Source organism: Dendrobates tinctorius, unplaced genomic scaffold (assembly GCF_039654945.1).
Source record: "Dendrobates tinctorius isolate UK_male_01 unplaced genomic scaffold, ASM3965494v1 ptg000162l, whole genome shotgun sequence".
NCBI lineage: Eukaryota > Metazoa > Chordata > Amphibia > Anura > Dendrobatidae > Dendrobates > Dendrobates tinctorius.
The window spans coordinates 65,853,675-65,876,044 of record NW_027361829.1 but is presented as its reverse complement, the minus strand read 5'-3'; the positions used below and the strand labels follow the sequence as shown (position 1 = coordinate 65,876,044).

The following is a 22,370-nucleotide window of genomic DNA, read 5'->3' as shown; positions in this document are numbered from 1 at the left end:
TCATCTCTGCTCAGTCAGAAAAAAGCCTCATTCAGATGTCCCCACATTATACATTTGAGTGAGGCTTTACACTGAGCCCAGCCATGTATCTAGTCCCATCATGTGTGACGGTCTGCTGAGCCATGTATCTCATGCGGCCACTGAATGAAATGGTGAGCAGCCCACCTTCAACTAATAGAATCAGTGCTAATGACCGACCTCTGTGTCACTTTCCACTTGTCAATACCACTTTGCCGCCACTAACAAAATGGCTCCTACACTTCGTCCTGCCTTATCCTTTGGCAAACATCTAGAAGGCGAGGAGTGACGTCTCACACATGGAGCAGATCCCACCAATGTGTACTGCAGTTGCACTATCTCACATTACACTAAATTTTTACGGCAAATATCAGCAGTTGCCCCCACTCCCTCCAGTTTCTCAAGTTGAAAATATGAGCAAAAATTGCTATTTTATACCATTAAAAATATACGTTTTTGCATTTTTTTCCAATTGTTGAGAAAAAAAATGGACACATTCCCTTTAAATCTGCCAGATCCATTTATCATCTACTGTAGATTATAAAGGGAATGTTGCTGATGAAATGTAGCCATTAAAATGAAGTGTTATGCTCTTACTGGAACTAATTGTTCTTTGTTCTGGCTCTGACCGCCGTGAAGCCTAAATGCCTGTAGGTCCACTCTGATTGTCACTTGGGATCAGGAAAAAACTTTATTTTTTTTAATAAAACCAATCGGTTCATGTTTTGTACTCCTTTAAGTCAATAAGGTAAAGCAAAGTTCTATGATCAACCTCCAACCCTTCCTTCTGATGTCTGCTCCTTCTGACATGAATATATTCTCAAGGTCCATACAAGAACATGGCCTAACTATTATTGGCATAGTGTTTTTTTAACCCCTTCCTGACATCCGACGTACTATCCCGTCCATGGGACCCGGGCCCCTATGCCCATGGACGGGATAGTAAGTCTACCGCGATCAGCGGCGCCCACGTGGTGAGCGCCGCTGATCGCGGCCGGGTGTCAGCTGATTATCACAGCTGACACCCGGCACAATGTGTCAGGGGCGGTCACGGACCGCCCCCGACACATTAACCCCTTGCACACCGTGATCAAACATGATCGCCGTGTACCGGGGGTTAAAGGGAAGCATCGGCAGGGAGGGGGCTCCCTCTGTGCTTCCCTGAGCCCCCAACGGCAGCGCAATGTGCATCGCTGCTGCCGGGGGCTCCTTTCCTGCAGGCCCCCGAATCCAAGATGGCGACGGGGGCCTTCGGGGGCCTGCAGGAAGCTGGCTTCCTCAGTGCCTGCAAAGCGCAGGCATGAGGAAGCCTTCTGCACTGCCTGTGACAGATCGCTGATCTGTCACAGTGATCTGTGATGTGACAGATCAGCGATCTGTAACAGAACAGTGATGTCCCACCTGGGACTAATTAATAAAGTAAAAAAAAAATAAAAATAAAGTGTTAAAATAATTTAAAAAAAATCGCTAAATAAATTACAAAAAAAAAAAAAATATTCCCCCAAATAAATCCATTTTTTGAAAATAAAAAAAAAACAAAACAATAAATGTACACATATTAGGTATCGCCGCGTCCGTAACGACCCGCCCTATAAAACTGTCCCATTAGTTAACCCCTTTAGAGAACCCCTTAAAAAATAAAAATAAAAAACGAAGCAATCATTATTATCATACCGCCAAACAAAAAGTGTAATAACGCACGATCAAAAAGACGCATATAAATATCCATGGTACCGCTGAAAAAGTCATCTTGTCCTGCAAAAAACGAGCCACCACACAGCATCATCAGCGAAAAAATAAAAAAGTTATAGCTCGCAGAATAAAGCGATGCAAAATTAATTATGTTTTATATAAAATAGTTTTCATTGCATAAAACCGACAAAACATAAAAAAAACCGACCTAAATGAGGTATCGCTGTAACCGTACTGACCCGAAGAATAAAACTGCTTTATCAATTTTACCGCACGCGGAACGGTGTAAACGCACCCCCCCAAAAGAAATTCATGAAACGCTGGTTTTTGTTCATTCTGCGTCCCAAAAATCGGAATAAAAAGCGATCAAAAAATGTCACGTGACCGAAAATGGTACCAATAAAAACGTCAACTCGTCCCGCAAAAAATAAGACCTCACATGACTCGATGGATCAAAATAAGGAAAAATTATAGCTCTCAATATGTGGTGATGCAAAAACTATTTTTACAATAAAAAGCGTCTTTTAGCGTGCGACAGCCGCCAAACATAAAAACCGCCATAAATAGTAAATCAAACCCCCCGTTATCACCCCCTTAGTTAGGGAAAAATAATAAAATTAAAAAAATGTATTTATTTCCATTTTTCCATTACGGTTAGGGTTAGGGCTAGGGTTAGGGCTAGGGTTAGGGCTAGGGTTAGGGCTGAGATTAGGGTTAGGGGTGTGTTGGGGTTCGGGTTGGAGTTAGAATTGGGGGTTTCCACTGTTAGGGCACATCAGGGGCTCTCCAAATGCAACATGGCGTCTGATTTCAATTCCAGCCAATTCTGAGTTGAAAAAGTCAAATGATGCTCCTTCCCTTCCAAGCTCTGACATGTGCCCAAACAGTGTTTTACCCCCACATGTAGGGTATCAGCCTACTCAGGACAAATTGCAAAACAATTTTTGGGGTCCAATGTCTCCTGTTACCCTTAGGAAAATAAAAAATTGTGGGCAAAAATATTTTTGTGGAAAAAAATGATTTTTTTATTTTCACGTTCGAGCGTTATAAAATTCTGTGAAGCACTTGGGGGTTCAAAGTGCTCACCACACATCTAGATAAGTTCCGTGGGGGGTCTAGTGTCCAAAATGGGGTCACTTGTGGGGAGTTTCAATAGTTTAGGTACATCAGGGGCTCTCCAAACGCACATGACACCCGCAGACCATTCCATCAAAGTCTGCATTCCAAAACGTCACTACTTCCCTTCCGAGCCCCGACGTGTGTCCATACAGTAGTTTTCTCCCACATATTGGGTGTCAGCGTACTCATGACAAATTGGACAACAACTTTTAGGGTCCAATTTCTCCTGTTACCCTTGGGAAAATGAAAAAATTGGGGACTAATTGATCATGTTTGTGGAAAAAATACGATTTTTTTATTTTCATGCCCAGGCATTATAAACTTCTGTGAAGCCCTTGGGGGTTCAATGTGCTCACCTCACATCTATATAAGTTCCTTAGGGGGTCTAGTTTTCAAAATGGGGTCATTTGTGGGGGGTTTCCACTGTTTAGGTACATTAGGGGCTCTCCAAAGGCAACATGACACCCGCAGACCATTCCATCAAAGTCTGCATTCCAAAACGTCACTACTTCCCTTCCGAGCCCCGACGTGTGCCCATACAGTAGTTTTCTCCCACATATGGGGTATCAGCATACTCAGGACAAATTGGACAACAACTTTTGGGGTCCAATTTCTCCTGGTACCATTGGGAAAATAAAAAAATGGTGACTAAAAGATCATGCTTGTGGAAAAAATACGAATTTTTTATTTTCATGCCCGGGCGTTATAAACTTCTGTGAGGCACTGGGGGTTCAAAGTTCTCACCACACATCTAGATAAGTTCCTTGGGGGGTCTAGTTTACAAAATGGTGTCATTTGTGGGGGGTTTCCACTGTTTAGGTACATCAGGGGTTTTCCAATCGCGACATGTGTCCGATCTCAATTCCAGCCAAAAACGTCAAATGGCGCTGCTTCCCTTCCGAGCTCTGCCATGCGCCCAAATAGTGGTTTACCCCCACATGTGGGGTATCAGCGTACTCAGGACAAATTGCACAATAACTTTTAGGGTCCTGTTACCCTTGGAAAAATAAGAATTGAGGGTGAAAAGATCATTTTTGTGGAAAAAATATGATTTTTTAATTGTACGGCTTTATGTTATAAACTTCTGTGAAGCCCTTGGGGGTTCAAAGTTCTCACCACACATCTAGATAAGTTCCTTAGGGGGTCTAGTTTCCAAAATGGTGTCATTTGTGGGGGGTTTCCACTGTTTTGGTACATCAGGGGTTTTCCATTCGCGACATGGTGTCCGATCTCAATTCCAGCCAAAAACGTCAAATGGCGCTGCTTCCCTTCCGAGCTCTGCCATGCGCCCAAATAGTGGTTTACCCCCACATGTGGGGTATCAGCGTACTCAGGACAAATTGCACAATAACTTTTAGGGTCCTGTTACCCTTGGGAAAATAAAAATTGGGGTGAAAAGATCATTTTTGTGGAAAAAATATGATTTTTTAATTGTACTGCTGTACGTTATAAACTTCTGTAAAGCCCTTGTGGGTTCAAAGTTCTCACCACATATCTAGATAAGTTCCTTGGGGGGTCTAGTTTCCAAAATGGGGTCACTTGTAGGGGGTTTCCACTGTTTAGGTACATCAGGGACTCTCCAAACGTGACATGGCGTCCGATCTGAATTCCAGCCAATTTTGCATTGAAAAAGTCAAACGGCGCTCCTTCCATTCTGAGCTCTGCCATGCGCCGAAACAGTCGTTCCCCCCCACATATCAGGTATCAGCGTACTCAGGACAAATTGCACAATAACTTTTGCAGTCCAATTTCTCCTGTTACCCTTGGTAAAATAAAAAAAAATTGAACCTGAAGTACTTTTTTTGTGAAAAAAAGTTAGATGTTCATTTTTTTTTAAATATTCAAAAAAATTCCTGTGACGCACCTAAAGGGTTAATAAACTTCTTGAATGTGATTTTGAGCACCTTAAGGGGTGCAGTTTTTAGAATGGTGTCACTTTTTGGTATTTTCTATCATATAGACCCCTCAAAGTGGCTTCAAATGTGATGTGGTCCGTAAAAATAAAATGGTGTTGTAAAAATGAGAAATCGCTGGTCAACTTTTAACCCTTATAACTTCCTAACAAAAAAAAATTTTGGTTCCAAAATTGTGCTGATGTAAAGTAAACATGTGGGAAATGTTAGTTATCAAGTTTTTTGGGTGCCATATCTCTGTGATTTAAGGGCATAAAAATTCAAAGTTGGAAAATTGCGACATTTTCAAAATTTTCGCCAAATTTCCGTTTTTCTCACAAATAAACGCAAGTTATTTGAATGAAATTTTACCACTAACATGAAGTACAATATGTCACGAGAAAACAATGTCAGAATCACCGGGATCCATGGAAGCGTTCCAGAGTTATGACCTCATAAAGGTACAGTGGTCAGAATTGTAAAAATTGGCCCGGTCATGAACGTGCAAACCACCCTTGGGGGTGAAGGGGTTAACCTATGCGTTGTCTTAAGCGTTTTGGGTTGAAAAATAACCTGAATAAATGTTCGGCACTCCTCACTAAGGAATTTGGCAGGAGATAGCAGTAATTACTAGTGTTGAGCATTCCGATACCGCAAGTATCGGGTATCGGCCGATACTTGCTGTATCGGAATTCCGATACCGACTTCCGATATTTTTTCAATATCGGAAGTCGGCATCGGAATCGGAAGTTCAAAGTTGATTGACAGCCTGACGTCATCATGATGCGCGGTGTGTGCGCATCATGATGTGCCGTCATTTCGGGCCTTCCGGGGGTCTCTGCCGGCCTGCCGGGGGGCTGTGCCGGCCTGCCGGTGGTCTGTGCACCCTGTGGGGGTCTGTACCGGCCTGCCGGGGGGCTGTGCCGACCTGCCGGGGGGCTGTGCTGATGTCCGGGAGTCTGTGCAAGCATCGTCCGATGGGACTATAAGTCCCATCTGGCGATGCCTGCTACCATGACAGTGATTGACACATTAGCCAATGATGGGACAGTAGTAGTCCCATCATCCGGCTAATGTGTTAAATGTTAAAAAAAAAAAAAATACTACATACATACTACATACATACTACATGCATGCTACATACATAATACATGCTACATACATACTACATATATACTACATGCATGCTACATACATACTACATGCTACATACATACTACATATATACTACATGCATGCTACATACATACTGCATGCTACATACATACTACATACATACCACATATATACTACATACATACTACATGCTACATACATACTACATATATACTACATGCATGCTACATACATACTGCATGCTACATACATACTACATACATACTACATACATACCACATATATACTACATACATACTACATGCATGCTACATACATACTACATACATACTACATACATACTACATACTACATACATACTACATACAAACCACATATATACTACATACATACTACATGCATGCTACATACATACCACATATATACTACATACATACTACATGCATGCTACATACATACTACATGCTACATACATACTACATATATACTACATGCATGCTACATACATACTACATGCTACATACATACTACATATATGCTACATGCATGCTACATACATACTGCATGCTACATACATACTACATACATACTACATACATACCACATATATACTACATACATACTACATGCATGCTACATACATAACACATATATACTACATGCATGCTACATACATACTACATGCTACATACATACCACATACATACTACATACATACTACATACATACTACATGCATGCTACATACATACTACATGCTACATACATACTACATATATACTACATGCATGCTACATACATACTACATGCTACATACATACTACATATATACTACATACATACTACATGCATGCTACATACATACTACATGCTACATACATACCACATATATACTACATACATACTACATACAATACATTCATACAATACATACATAGACATACAGTACATATAACATAGAGTAACATACTTACCAATACTTGTCACATTGTTCCCCGAAGCCATTGTCTTTTACGGAATAAATATTAACATAACAAACCACAAAAATACTCACCCACGATCCGAAGCAGTCCACGAGTGTGTCCCACGACGATCTTGGGTAGAGAACTGCAGCATCAGCTGATGCTGCCATTCTCTACGGGCTGCAGGAATCCAATGACGGAAGGTAGGTATCCTTCCGCACTGTATTCCTCCGCCACTTAAAAAAAAAAAAGTCCCTAGTCTCACTTTATGCCATTGCTGTGTGGGAAGCAATGGCATAAAGTGAGACTAGGGACTTTTTTTTTTTAAGTGGCGGAGGAATACAGTGCGGAAGGATACCTACCTTCTGTCATTGGATTCCTGCAGCCCGTAGAGAACGGCAGCATCAGCTGATGCTGCAGTTCTCTACCCAAGATCGTCGTGGGACACACTCGTGGACTGCTTCGGATCGTGGGTGAGTATTTTTGTGGTTTGTTATGTTAATATTTATTCCGTAAAAGACAATGGCTTCGGGGAACAATGTGACAAGTATTGGTAAGTATGTTACTCTATGTTATATGTACTGTATGTCTATGTATGTATTGTATGAATGTATTGTATGTAGTATGTATGTAGTATATATGTGGTATGTATGTAGCATGTAGTATGTATGTAGTATGTATGTAGCATGCATGTAGCATGCAGTATGTATGTAGCATGCATGTAGTATATATGTAGTATATATGTGGTATGTATGTAGCATGTAGTATGTATGTAGCATGCATGTAGTATGTATGTAGTATGTATGTGGTATGTATGTAGCATGTAGTATGTATGTAGCATGCATGTAGTATATATGTAGTATGTATGTAGCATGTAGTATGTATGTAGCATGCATGTAGTATGTATGTAGTATGTATGTAGCATGCATGTAGCATGCAGTATGTATGTAGCATGCATGTAGTATATATGTAGTATGTATGTGGTATGTATGTAGCATGTAGTATGTATGTAGCATGCATGTAGTATGTATGTAGTATGTATGTGGTATGTATGTAGCATGTAGTATGTATGTAGCATGCATGTAGTATATATGTAGTATGTATGTAGCATGTAGTATGTATGTAGCATGCATGTAGTATGTATGTAGTATGTATGTAGTATGTATGTGGTATGTATGTAGCATGTAGTATGTATGTAGCATGCATGTAGTATATATGTGTTATGTATGTAGCATGTAGCATGCATGTAGTATGTATGTAGTATGTATGTAGTATGTATGTGGTATGTATGTAGCATGTAGCATGCATGTAGTATGTATGTAGTATATATGTGGTATGTATGTAGCATGTAGTATGTATGTAGCATGCAGTATGTATGTAGCATGCATGTAGTATATATGTAGTATGTATGTAGCATATATGTAGTATGTATGTAGCATGTAGTATGTATGTAGCATGCAGTATGTATGTAGCATGCATGTAGTATATATGTAGTATGTATGTAGCATATATGTAGTATGTATGTAGCATGTAGTATATATGTAGTATGCATGTTGCATGCATGTAGTATATATGTAGTATGTATGTTGCATGTAGTATATATGTAGTATGAATGTAGCATGTATGTAGTATGTAGTATGAATGTAGCATGTATGTAGTATGCATGTTGTATGTATGTAGCATATATGTAGCATGTAATTTTTTATTTTTTTTATTTTTTTTTTACATTCAACACATTAGCCGGATGATGGGACTACTACTGTCCCATCATTGGCTAATGTGTCAATCACTGTCATGGTAGCAGGCATCGCCCGATGGGACTTGTAGTCCCATCGGACGATGCCTGCACAGACCCCCGAAGCCTGCACAGACCACCGGCAGGCCGGCACAGCCCCCCGGCAGGCCGGCACAGCCCACCGGAGCCTGCACAGACCACCGGCAGGCCGGCATAGCCCCCCGGCAGGCCGGCACAGACCACCGGAGCCTGCACAGACCCCCTGGCAGGCCGGCACAGCCCCCCGAGAGGCCGGCACAGCCCACCGGAGCCTGCACAGACCCCCTGGCAGGCCGGCACAGCCCCCCGAAAGGCCCGTACAGACCCCAGAGAGGCTGTACAAGGCAAAAACAGGGTTTTTCTTATTCCGATACCGGAAGTCCCATATACTTGAATGGGACTTCCGGTATCGGAATCGGCGATACCGATACTTTTTTTTAAGATCGGCTGATCCATTCCGATCCGATACTTTGAAGTATCGGACGGTATCGCTCAACTCTAGTAATTACATATACTACTACTTTTTGAAGCTATCTACAAGGATGCAGATGGCACCATCAGATAATAAGACTAATTAGAGGGGATCCAACCACAGTATGTCCAAATTGCATGTAAATCACAAAAAAAAGAACCAAGAAGACATACATCAAATGCAGGGATCACCATAGAAAAATTGTCAATTTTGTTACATGGGATACACAAACCACCAAAAAAAAGATTAAAAACATTTAAAATAGACAGCGGTTATTAAACATAACCTATAATCATGGGAGCAGTAACAAGCTCTATATAACATCACACAATTGTATACGTATAATGTGTGTAGCTAGTCCACATAATCAATATAATGTGTAAAATACGCTAAGCCCTATGCAAAAAAAAAATTTCAGATGTATATTGTTGCTAAATGCATTAATTTAAGTACATCTAAAACCATGTCCTGAGTGCAAATGTTGAGAAGTATATATGGAGGGAGGTTTACTATTGATTTATTTTATAAGTGTTTTGGCTCTCTTTAACCCTTCAGTTCTTTTTCATCTACTGAATACGGGTTAATATAGTGGTCCACATCACAGTTTATTATACTGGACTAATATTTGATGCCACAATACCTTACCTTGATGTGCTTTATTGTGATCTTATTGTGTACTTCTTACATCTCCTCTCCCTTCATATATACTTCTCAACAGGCTATCTGACTATGGAGCTAGCCTGGTATGTATCTCGACCCATGCGCCAGACCACAGACTATTTAAAAGTTATTCTTTGCAGTCTCCATTTGGACTACAAGCAGTGAGCTAGATCCATTTTTTTTCTTTCTTCTTGATGGCTATAACTTAATTACTTAATCTAAGCTCACATTGTGTCTTTGTCTACGGTCGGAGGCTTGCAGCTGAAGCCCTAGAATAAAGTTTTCTGATGTTTGTGTTAATGAAGCCATTGATTTTAATGATGTAGATGGAGTCACTGTGTGCTCTGTAGGACATAATTTTTGGCCTTGTATGACTTTTTTAGGCAGACACCAAGATGGCATCTTGGTGCCTGCCTCAAATAGGCATATAATGATGCCAACATAGAACACTGACTCTGCCTGCATCATTGTAGTCAATGTTCCTGTTGGTGCGAACATCTGAATCCCATTCCCGAGGCTTCAGACACAAATACCGACAGAGCCACTGATCATAGTCCAACGTGAATATAGTCCAAGTAGGACTGTCCTAGGATGCCCAAGTCCTACTGGTTATGCATGTCTTTAGAAGCTTTTATAAGGGAATAATTGTTACGGCTAGATGATGACCAGGTCACATCATCTCCCACATTGGCAAGTATGTAGTGAGTAAAGGGAACCTGTCACCTCGTTTTTCAGCTATAAGTTGCGGCCACTGCCTTTCTACAGCTTTCTAGAATGCTGTAGATAAGCCCCATAAGGCAGTGGCCACAGCTTATAGCTGAAAAATGAGGTGACAGGTTCCCTTTAACAATGTTAGCCTATGGAGCATCAGAACAAGGCGCCATAGGCTTGCATTATAGAAGAAACTTCTCGCTCACACCGAGAGTATACAGTGAGCTAAAGAGCGATGACAGGCGATTCCGACAGCTAAATAGGAAAGGGTTATTTACAGTTAGAGCAGTCCCACTGTGGAATGCCGACCACAAGAACTAGTAATTGCAGACACTACAGCAGCTTTTAAAAAGGGCTGGATGATTTCCTCAATACACATAACATTGCGGGTTATATTTAATTTAGTGACAAAATGGACAATTGGTGGAGAAAGGTTAAACTTGATGGACCTAGGTCTTTTTTCAACCTATGTATGTAACTATGTAGCTATGACATCACACAAAAGTGGAGCCGGACAGAGCGTGATCCCAGAGAAGACGGCAGTAGGGAAGTATATTACCCCACCACACTACAATACATACACATTTAGTGAAAAAACAAAACTTCATGAGGGTGCTTCAAACATGTATGACGTACAGTATTGGTATGCCATATATTTCAGAAATATTCTATTACAAAGGAACATTAATTAATTCAGAATTTTTATTATTTTTTTTTTTTTAAACTAGGAATTGCCTATCAGTATGTCTTTGGTGTGTGGGAGGAAACCGGAGTACCCGGAGGAAACCCACGCAAACACGGGGAGAACATACAAACTCCTTGCAGATGTTTTCCTTAGTGACATTTAAACCCAGGATCCCAGTGCTGCAAAGCAACAGTGCTAACCACTGAGCCACCGTGCTGCCCAAGTACAGCTTTGATGATGGACTTGCTGTACTAGATGTATATGGTGCCCTAATGACAGATTGGACACATGCATCTTCTGATGCTGCGAGCGGCCCTGGATAATCCTCGCCGGCAGGATGATATAATCCGGCGGAAGATGGAACCTAGGAGAAGAGATATAAAACTAATGTAAGTAATGGAACTCCATATTAGAGGATACTGCTTCGGTGTCATTGTGGCAGCACGGTAGAGAAATCTTATCCGTGCAGAGGAACAGGATCATTGTCAGTCATCATACATGTGACAATCCCACCAATGACAGATAGCATCTTCTCCACATGAATTATTCTCACTGGCCAACATGAAACAACATAGACCTTATTATCACACTTACGTCGTCTAGGTTTTCGCTCTTCTACTATTTGGGCATTTTGCTCTTCTACCAGTGTTATTATTGCAGAGTTATTTTTCTTCTCAACTAGAAATTCATATAAAAAGTAAAAAAAAAAACAAGTCAGTGATCATTGTCAATCATCATACATGTGGCAATCGTATAACTGGGAGTTAACATCTCCTCCTCGTGAATAATTCTCAATCGCCAACATCAGACCACATAGACCTTATTGTCACACTTACATATGCTAGGCTCTGTCTCTGCTGCTATTTCTGGGTCTTGATCGTCTCCCAGTTTTATTGCAGATGTATTTTTCGTCTCAACTGGAAATTCATGTAAAAAAGTAAGAAAAACAAGTCAATGATTATTGTCAGTCATAGATGTGAAAATCCCACCATTGACATATAATATATCATCCTCGTGAATTATTCTGTCGCTGACATCAGACAACAAAGACCTTATTGTCACACTTACCTCTGCTAGGCTCTGTCTCTACAATTATTTCTGGGTCTTGATCTTCTCCCAGTTTTAATGCAGATGTATTTGTCTCAACTGGAAATCCATGTAAAAAAGTAAGAAAAACAAGTAATTGATCATTGTCAGTCATAGATGTGAAAATCCCACCATTGACATATAATATATCCTCCTCGTGAATTATTCTCAGTCGCTGACATCAGACAACATAGACCTTATTGTCATACTTACCTCTGCTAGGTTCTGTCTCTACTACTATTACTGGGACTTGCTCTTCTCCCAGTTTTAATGCAGATGTATTTGTCTCAACTGGAAATTCATGTAAAAAAGTAAGAAAAACAAGTCATTGATCATTGTCAGTCATAGATGTGAAAATCCCACCAGTGACATATAATATATCGTCCTCGTGAATAATTCTCAATCGCCGACATCAGACAACAAAGACCTTATTGTCACACTTACCCCTGCTAGGCTCTGTCTCTACTACTATTTCTGGGTCTTGATCTTCTCCCAGTTTTAATACAGATGTATTTGTCTCAACTGGAAATCCATGTAAAAAAGTAAGAAAAACAAGTCATTGATCATTGTCAGTCATAGATGTGAAAATCCCACCATTGACTTATAGTGATGAGCGAGTGTGCTCGTTACTGGAGTTTTCCGAGCATGCTCGGGTGTTCTCCATGTATTTTGAGCGTACTCGTGAATTAAGTTTTAGTCCTTGCAGCTGCATGATTTGTGGCTGCTGGAACGCCTGAATACATGTGGGGATTTTTGCTAAAGAACGGGCAATCCCCACATGTATTCAGGCTGTCAGCCGCCAATCATGCAGCTGCAGGGACTGACTGTTTGATGTCGGCAACTGAGAATAATTCCCGAGGAGGATATATTATATGTAGTGATGAGCAAGTGTGCTCGTTACTTGAGTTTTCCAAGCATTCTCAGGTGTTCTCTGGGTGTTCTCTGAGTATTTTGGGCGTGCTCTGAAATTAAATTTTAGTCCCTGCAGCTGCATGGTTTGCAGCTGCTAGACAGCCTGAATACATACGGGATGACTGCTCGATTGTTCGGAAATCCTCACATGAATTCAGGCTGTCTAGCAGTCTCAAATCATGCAACTGTGGGGACTAAAACTTGAATTCCGAGCACGCCCAAACTACTCAGAGAACACCCGAGCATATTCTGAAAACTCGAGAAAAGAGCACACTCGCTTATCACTACACATAATATATCCTCCTCGTGAATTATTCTCAGTTGCCGACATCAGACAACATAAACCTTATTGTCACACTTACCTCTGCTAGATTCTGTCTCTGCTACAATTTCTGGGTCTTGCTCTTCTCCCAGTTTTAATGCAGATGTAATTTTCATCTCAACTGGAAATTCATATAAAAAAAGAAAAACAAGTCAATGATCATTGTCAGTCATAGATGAGACAATCCACCACTGACATATAACATCTCCTCTTCATGAATTATTCTCAGTCGCCGACATCACACAACATAGACCTTATTGTTACACTTACCTCTGCTAGGCTCTGTCTCTGCTACTATTTCTGGGTTTTTCTCTTCTCCCAGGTTTAATGCAGATTTATTTTTGTTCTCAACTGGAAAATCATATAAAAAAGTAAGAAAAACAAGTCAATGATAAACTCCTATAAGATTAGATTCATATCAAGTCATAAGATTAGAGTCATATCTTTATAGTTGCTGATGCCAGATTGCTATGAGCGCAACCCTGTGGTCGGCGTTCATAGCACACCTGTAATTCTGCTACATAGAGATGATCTATGCATCTCCTCTATGTAGCAGAGGCAATCGAGTTATGGCAGTTTCTAGCCTCCTATGGAGGCTATTGATGCATGCCAAAATTAAAAAAAAATGTTTTTAAAAATATAAAAAAATTAAAAAAGCAAGAGTTTAAATCACCCCTCTTTTGCCTCATCCAAAATTAAACAATAAAAAATAATAAATCTTACACATATTTGATATTACCATGTTCAGAATCACCCGATCTATCAATAAAAAAAGGATTAACCCGATCGCTAAATGACTGAGCGAGAAAGCAAATCGAAACGCCAGAATTGTGTTTTTTTGGTCGCCGCGACATTGCATTAAAATGCAATAACTGGCGATCAAAAGAACGTATCTGCACAAAAGTGTTATCATTAAAAACGTCAGCTCGGCGTGCAAAAAATAAGCCCTCAACCAACCAGAGATCATGAAAAATGGAGATGCTACGAGTCACAGAAAAGGGTGCTTTTTTTTTTGCAAAGTTTGGAATTTTTCTTCACCACTTAGATAAAAAATAACCTAGACATATTTGGTGTCTACAAACTTGTAATGACTTGGAGAATCAAAATCGCAGGTCAGTTTTAGCATTTAGTGAACCTAGCAATAAAGTCAATCAAAAATTAAGTGCGGGATTGCACTTTTTTTGCAATTTTACTGCACTTGGAATTTTTTTCCCATTTTTTGTTACACGACTTCATAAAGCCAATGGTATTGTTCAAAAGTACAACTCGTCCCACAAAAAATAAGCCCTCACACAGCCATATTGACCTTAAAATAAAAAAGTTATGGCTCTGGAAAGAAGGGGAGTGAAAAACGAAAACGCAAAACCGAAAACAGCTTTGGGGATTAAGGGGTTAAAACATCTGTGGCACATTAAGGGTATATATAGGGTTAGTTTGGGGCCTGATCGAGCCATGGGCAGATTATTCATGATCAGTATCAGGCACCAGACTGTATGGCCCCTTATACCTTTAATGCACAGCACAAAAGAGTGAGAATTTTATACATTAACGTGTTGGATTGTTGTTTATTTTAAAGGCACAAAAAAGCAGTGATTTTCTGAGCCCTCATGTAACATTTACAGTACACCTTTTGATCAGTGACGACAACAAGATGTCCTATAGACCTGCACATACCTGACAATACGGGAGAGGGTGACTTGTTTTCAGTAGTGAAACACTGATTATCACCATCATTTCTAGTAGGAGAAGATTCTTTCTGCCTGTTTGGTAGAAGAAAAATAAACAAATTACAAGTGAAAGCAATTAAAAATAAAAAGACTCGTTTTTTTATGGGCAATTAGGACACTTGGACAAAATGAAGGGTATACCTTGCACAGGACTTCCTTCTGTCAGCAAGAGAGAAGAATAACTAGTAATAAAGGGCTTTAATGAAATGGAAATGAAAGGCTGGTCACAATGATCAGCTGTTATCTCCAGCGTTATGACAAGACAGGCATTACAGTGATGATCAATCATGGGGCGGTAGGTTCTGGATTTAGTATTGTGTCATATGCGTCTTGTATTTGGTATTCTGAAGATATGTCAGTACTATACCCCATAATAATAATCTACTCACACATCTGAGTGTTTTGTGCTGGTCTCTAGAGAACAATCTGGAGATGGCTCATTATCTTCATTGCTCATCATCCTGGTATTGGTTGCATATAGCTAAAATACACAGAGTAAAATTAAATATAAATATATATACATATAATATTTTCATACTATTTTAGTTATAGTTTTGTGTATTTACAGATCACATACTTACCTTAGAAAGTCTTTGAGAAGATGACACATAGTTTAGGCTTTCTGGCCAATCACTGACCTCCTCATTTGTGTCACACTCATCTGAATCCATATGTTTGGGTCTCTGAATGCCAGCTACAAAATACAAGTATTATCAGAGATTATTAATATAATCACAGACAGTCACCATGTTATTACTAATAATGATGGAAACATATTGTCACATAAAATAAAAGACAAGACAAACGGCAGCTTTAACCAGATGACGTCTCATTCTACTTACTGGGAAAGTAGTGGGTGTCCTCCTCTGACCTAAGAATTGGCCTAAACTCTGGCTCCTGATTTTCAAGATTCTCAAAATCTAACTTCTTACTCAGGAATGGATGACTCTTGATTTCATTTGCTCCTCCTGGAAACGGAAGACAAGAAAAAAGTGATACAGACAATGTTAGGAAGACTGTACATTTTATGGTAATCTAAACTGAAGACAGAGCAGAGCCAAAATATACTGTAAGTCATGGCATGAAGAATGGGAAATAGACAAGGAGGTAACGCAGAGACCTCAGTGCTGATCCTCATGGAAATGATCTATTTGTCAGGTCACAGAGGAGTTATAAGTCATTATTAATACTACTATATACATTACCTGTCCCGAGTCTATGTGTTGGATCTTTTCTGAGCAGCTGAGTAATGAAGTTTTGAGCATCAGGATGAACAGCAAGATTTTTAAATTTCAAAGTGATGTCTTCTGTTATATAAAAAGTAAATGTTACCGAAAAGAATGTCTCTACATTTACTATCATTTAAAAAAACTATCAAAAACAACAAGTAACTAAACCAAAGTATGAACCTAACAACTGAACCAAATTACTATGGCATCACACAGCATTCAGATTATTTTACTTACCCTTTTTAATTCTGCGCAAAATCTCTTTTTGGCAGCTTCCGTTAAATGGCAAATAGCCGGTAAGAAATTCAAATGTGATGATCCCTATTGACCACCAGTCAATAGGCCTTCCATAGCCCTTCTGTAAGATGACTTCTGGGGCCATATAATGCAAGGTGCCTCTCCTCTGGAAACCAACAGAACAATGAGAAGATGATCAATGAAAATTACTGTGACAAATAATATCAGTGGAAAAGTTTTCTATGTGAGAAAATATGAGAGAAGCAGAAATAGATCAGATCTGTAAAGAATAAGTTTTCAATCTATAGCTAACCTCTTTATCACGGAACTCTCTGGCGATGTCTTTAGTTCGAGCCTTGTAAATGTCTGATGTTGGTCTCATAAGTCCGAGTTTTGAAAGCCCAAAATCTGTGACTTTGATATGTCCAGATGATGATCTTATGAGGCTGTGAAAGAAAAGATATTGTCAGCCCTAAGTAATAACCCATAGACTGTATACCAAACTATAACTGTCTCTCCCTTTATTATACTGCAGCGTTCACTTACTTTCCAGGCTTCAGGTCTCGATGAACCACACCAAAGCTGTGCAGATATTCCACAGCAAGAACCGTTTCTGCAATGTACAAGCGGGTCAAGGCGAGGGGTAAACGACCATATATATCAATGAGAGTCTGACAGTCTCCTCCTAGAGCAGAAAGCAAATATGACAGGTGAGGGTTTGTTACAATGTAAATTACACATGAAGAGTGTGAATGAGAAATAAGCTGAGACATTGGGGCAGGGAGTCAATCATAGAGATACACTGTGTGATGTAGAGCATATACTGTATCCTGCAGAGTAATCCTATACAAAAAGAGAGCTGAGATCTGCCCCTGCTGGTAAACGCTTACATTACACTGTGAATCTCTGACAGCGGCATTTACAGCAGGTGACCTGGAGGTGAGCTGCTCTAAGCACTCATCGCCCCCATTCCATGTCAGTGGTTTGCTATGGCTGCTGAGTGTCTGCGGAAGACTACTATCCTTGCCATTATGGTACTTCTGTGAAGCTCAGTGTGTCACTTGGCTTCATAGGGGACCAAGATTTTCACCATATTCTGCAATGCCCATATTGCAGTACATAGTAATTACGATTATATAATCGCAAGTTCAGGTCCCTTATGGAGACTAAAAAATAAAATAATAATAAAAATATTTGGGGAAAGAAAATAAATATAAAAATCACTTTTTCTCCATTCAAAATAAATAATAAAAAAACAAATAAACTCAGATGGAATTGCAGTGTTTTTGATCGCCCAACATCAGAAAAAAATGCAATAAGAAGCAATGAAAATTATTATCTGTCAGAAAAAGGCAACCTTCCTAAACTGTTCTTATGAGCATGTAGATTAATGACATATAAATACATTGGTACCTTTATATATTTAAGCAGAAATGGGCTTAACATATATGCAATGGATATGTCTTACCTGCTTCAAAGTCCATGACCATACAAAGATGTCGTTTAGTTGGGAAGGAACAAAGCATGGAGACAACAAAGGGACAATCAGCGAATATTGCGATGTCCCTTTCCAGATAGGCCATTTCAAGATACTTTGGAAGTTCCAGTTTACTCCGGTCTTGTTTCTTCATAGCGAATACCTTGTTTGTGTCTTTATGACGCACTAAGTTGATGGCCCTGTAGAGGAGAAAAATCCATAATTTATACAGAATTCTTACTAACAGTCTGTCTATATGTCAAATGATCCTAATAGTTAATAGTGATTAATAGTGATGAGCGAGTATGCTCGTTACTCGAGATTTCTGAGCATGCTCGGGTGGTCTCCGAATACTTTGGTCGTGCTTGGAAATTTAGTTTGTGTCACCGCAGCTGCATGATTTGTGGCTGCTGGACAGCCTGAATACATGTGAGGAGGATTGTGTGTTTGTTAGGAAATCCCCACATGTATTCAGGCTGTCTAGCAGCCACAAATCATGCAGCTGCAGTGACACAAACTAAATCTCCAAGCACATCCAATACTCGGAGAACACCCGAGCATGCTCGGAAATCTCGAGTAACGAGTATACTCGCTCGTCACTAATAGTTAATACTAGATGTATGGCCGTCACTAGAAATCAATGTTTGGAAATACACAAAATAACTCAGCATAAATGATCACTTATGGGAGGCTTTCATCCATATCACATGATAACTGAGCTGAATCGTGACAAATAGATGTGGACTAGATGACTAGATGTAGATTAGATCTAGTGCACAGTGGTACCGATTACAACAGCTTGACACACAAAAAACAAGTCCTTACAAAGCTCTATGGGATGAGAAAATAAAAATGTTACGGATCTTGGAATACAGTAACATTTAGACGTGGACTCAGATACAGGAATTTCCATAAGGCAGGACATATAGACAGAGGCATCATCATAAGGAGTTTGGGAAAAATGTAGATTATACATAACGCTCACCCAAAAGATCCACTGCCGATCTCTTTGATCTTGGTATAGTCGCTCTTACTTGGTTTTCTCATAGGGGTCAATGATCTGAGTATGGCCTAGAAGAATAAGAAATGACAATAAGATATATAAGTTGCAGGACGATAAAAGCTGCAGATGCAGGAACTTCTCCACATTCTGTCCCCGCTGATTACCCTGCAGCAGATGTAGAGGACATGATACCAGCAGGACGCTCCCCAGACACTATTATATTATAGGGATATCCTCCATACACATGTATCATTGTATGGAGGGGATGGTAAGGGACATCACACAGAGGAGACAGGAATAATAATAATTGGTCCAATCTACATTAAGAATAGAGTTAACCCATTGTACTCTGGGGTGTAACATGTGATGTGTAATTCATACCCCGTTATCTGATGATATACAGATGTTTTCTCTGATACTTACACTGGCAGATTCGGGGATCTCTGGTGTCTCAGATATTCCACCATCAGCAGTTGCCGGCTCAGTTGTCTCTAATATAATGATAAAATAATGAGACATCATGTATTAGACGAGTAAATGGTATAATACTAGTTATATGAATATTCTGCACATACTGTATATACTTATGGCACATCCATAGATAGATATACTCTACCATAAATGTGTGATTGTTCGGGATCTGACAAGGACTTGGATGGGGACCCTGTGAGGTTCTTTGTGCATTTTGGGGCTGAGAAGATCCCAGAAGAGAGAACCAGAGGGGTTTTCAGATTTGCATGAGACCTCTCCATTACATTCTATAGGAGGTTCAGGAACCATCACCGGCCTCATACAGAGGAGTAAATTTATATATACTCTGGTGTCTCCATAATATTAACATTTGTAGGAATACGAGATGATCAGCTTACCTTCAATCAGATCACTTTTTAGCCCTGGCTCACTGGTATTGGGGTCAGCGATATTTCGGTGTTGCCCCTCTTTGGAGTCACCGGCCGGTGTTTCCTGATGGATGTAATATGTGCAATTAATATAACAATTCACAAATACTAAATTACAGTACACAAAAGACAGGACAGACTAAACCTGGATTTACATAATGGCGGGGAATATACACGGCCGTCCAGTACATCCACATTAATATATAAGGGACTTGTATATACAACAGTTCTCCAATAACATCTATTACCAGAACTGCAGCATTTACAAGAAGGAAGATTGTGAAGATAAAGCGAGACAGATGTGATATGAAAGGTCCGCACCACTGAGAACAGTACAGACTATCACCACAGAGGATGGAGCAGAGACAGGCTGCCATAAAAGATCCTGTATCTGCCTGGAGCGGACAGGAGGCTTCTAACATGAGAAATATGACAATCTGATATATGACTAGTAATCTGGAGAAGATCAGACAAGAAAGACCTGAGATATAGAAGATGATGGATTCTTACCAAATGCTTCAGTGGGCGGGCAATAAACTCTAGTACATACAGGACCTCTTGGGCCAATTGTTTAAAAAAGGCCAAATCTCCATATTGGGATCTTTCTTCAGCCTATGAAATGGAAATAAGCAAGAAAGGAAAATCATGAGAGAAAGTAGAGAATATAGGACGCTATTTATGTCACCATTTTACTCCTGCAATCTACAGCTACAATTAATACATATACAGATATTTCTTATAAGCTATAAATTATATTGCTATTGGCCAAAATACATATTTCATGTAAAGAAACTTGCATTTTATAAATATTATTTATTATTGTTTCATGTGCTGTGAATATTATTCATTATTATTGTTTTATGCTTTGCCCAGATTGTCTGTTATCTGTTTTACTAATGTCCTGATGTAAATGCTCAAGATATTCTGAGCTTATACGACCTTGGTCGTATTTGGTCAGGCAGTCACTCACTAGCTTCACAACCAGCCGGTAAATGAAGCTGAGGACGCCATCGGGTATCGGTAGCACATTGTCAGGGGCATAGGTGGTAAGAATCCCCTGGAGTAGTGCCAACTCCTCAAGTTTATCTGAAGAAATTCCAGACATTTCAAACAAATCCAAGCGCAGTCAGTATATCACCAGCTTCGCAGCCAATCACTGACAACAATGACAGTGATTGGCAGTAAGCACTTGGGTAGGCAGTGGTGGTGCATTATGATGTCATAGTGGAATCTTGTGGTGGAATGTTAGCATGTTATCAGTGATGTCATCATGGAATCAGGGACGGAATCTTAACTCATTTACAACTTTGAAAGTATAGGTACGTCCATGGTCGTGTGCCTGTCTTTTTAGGCAGCGATAGAGCCTGCATCTCTACCTACACATGACAGTTGATGGTGTGATCAGCTGTCATGTCCCGCAAATAGATGCAGATGGATTTTGGCTGTCAACCACTTAAATGCTGCTGTCAATCACTAACAACGGCATTTAAGACTTTCGGACCGAAACCGTGTCTCAAGTCTCGCTCATCAGAGCCCTGTCACATGATTCTGGGGGTTGCGATGGGTTGTCATGACAGCCGGGGGTCTGCAGAAGACCAGTGTGCCTGTCCATTGATCATCTTTTATGAACACCGACTCATGGCCGGCGTTCAGATTTTTTTTCCACCACTTAAGTAAAAAAAAAAAGGACCTATACATGTTTGGTATCTGTATTCTTGTACTGTCCTGTAGAATCATATTACCAGGTCAGTTTTAGCATTTAGTGAATATTTAAAAAAAATAAATAAATAAATATTGTGGAATTGCACTTTTTTGCAATTTCACCGCATTTGAATTTTTTTCTCCGTTTTCAAGTACAATATATATAATCTATGGTGTCATTAAAAACTACAACTCGGCCTGCAAAAAACAAGCCCTCATAGGCTATATTGATGGTAAAAAATGTTCTGGCTCTGAGAAGAAGGGGAGCAAAAAAACGAAAGCACAAAAACGGAAAATCGCAAGGTGGTGAAGGGGTTAAAGGGGCATCTCACCATAACGGGAAGTTGCCTAGCAGCATTCTAGGAACAATTAAGTTGGCAACATTATGGGTTAAGCATCAGAACCAGAATCAGGGAAAGAGGGAAAGCCATGGCTTTGCTGTTCTGATCAGGCTTTTATATCCGTCTTTCCCACCCAAAATTATTTTAACCAGGTTTTGGATGCTAAATATTCTTTACATGTGTAACCATTTACTTTTTTTTTGCATATTGTGACCAGGGTGGACTGAGAGTAAGATTCAGCCCTGGCATTGTAGAGCACGCAGGCCCACGCTATCACCGCCCCCCTCCCCAACTTGTATTTTATGAATATTATCCATTATTGTTTTATATGCTTTG

The 22,370-nt window shown here is 39.9% G+C and overlaps 1 protein-coding gene across 1 annotated transcript; it reads right to left on the bottom strand.

The window, feature by feature from the left end:
- Window positions 1-10,930: 10,930 nt before the first annotated feature.
- LOC141052554 (microtubule-associated serine/threonine-protein kinase 3-like) lies at window positions 10,931-19,612 on the bottom strand. The gene is made up of 19 exons (XM_073549808.1): window positions 19,517-19,612; window positions 19,076-19,161; window positions 18,082-18,290; window positions 17,160-17,298; window positions 16,927-17,059; window positions 16,614-16,779; window positions 16,353-16,454; window positions 15,990-16,115; window positions 15,729-15,841; window positions 15,537-15,628; window positions 15,095-15,180; window positions 13,691-13,771; window positions 13,461-13,541; window positions 12,631-12,708; window positions 12,400-12,477; window positions 12,169-12,246; window positions 11,937-12,017; window positions 11,695-11,778; window positions 10,931-11,464 (listed from the first exon to the last, which is right to left on the bottom strand). The coding sequence occupies exons 1-19, from the start codon at window positions 19,610-19,612 to the stop codon at window positions 11,370-11,372; spliced, it is 2,004 nt and encodes a 667-aa protein (XP_073405909.1). The 3' UTR covers window positions 10,931-11,369.
- Window positions 19,613-22,370: the final 2,758 nt, after the last annotated feature.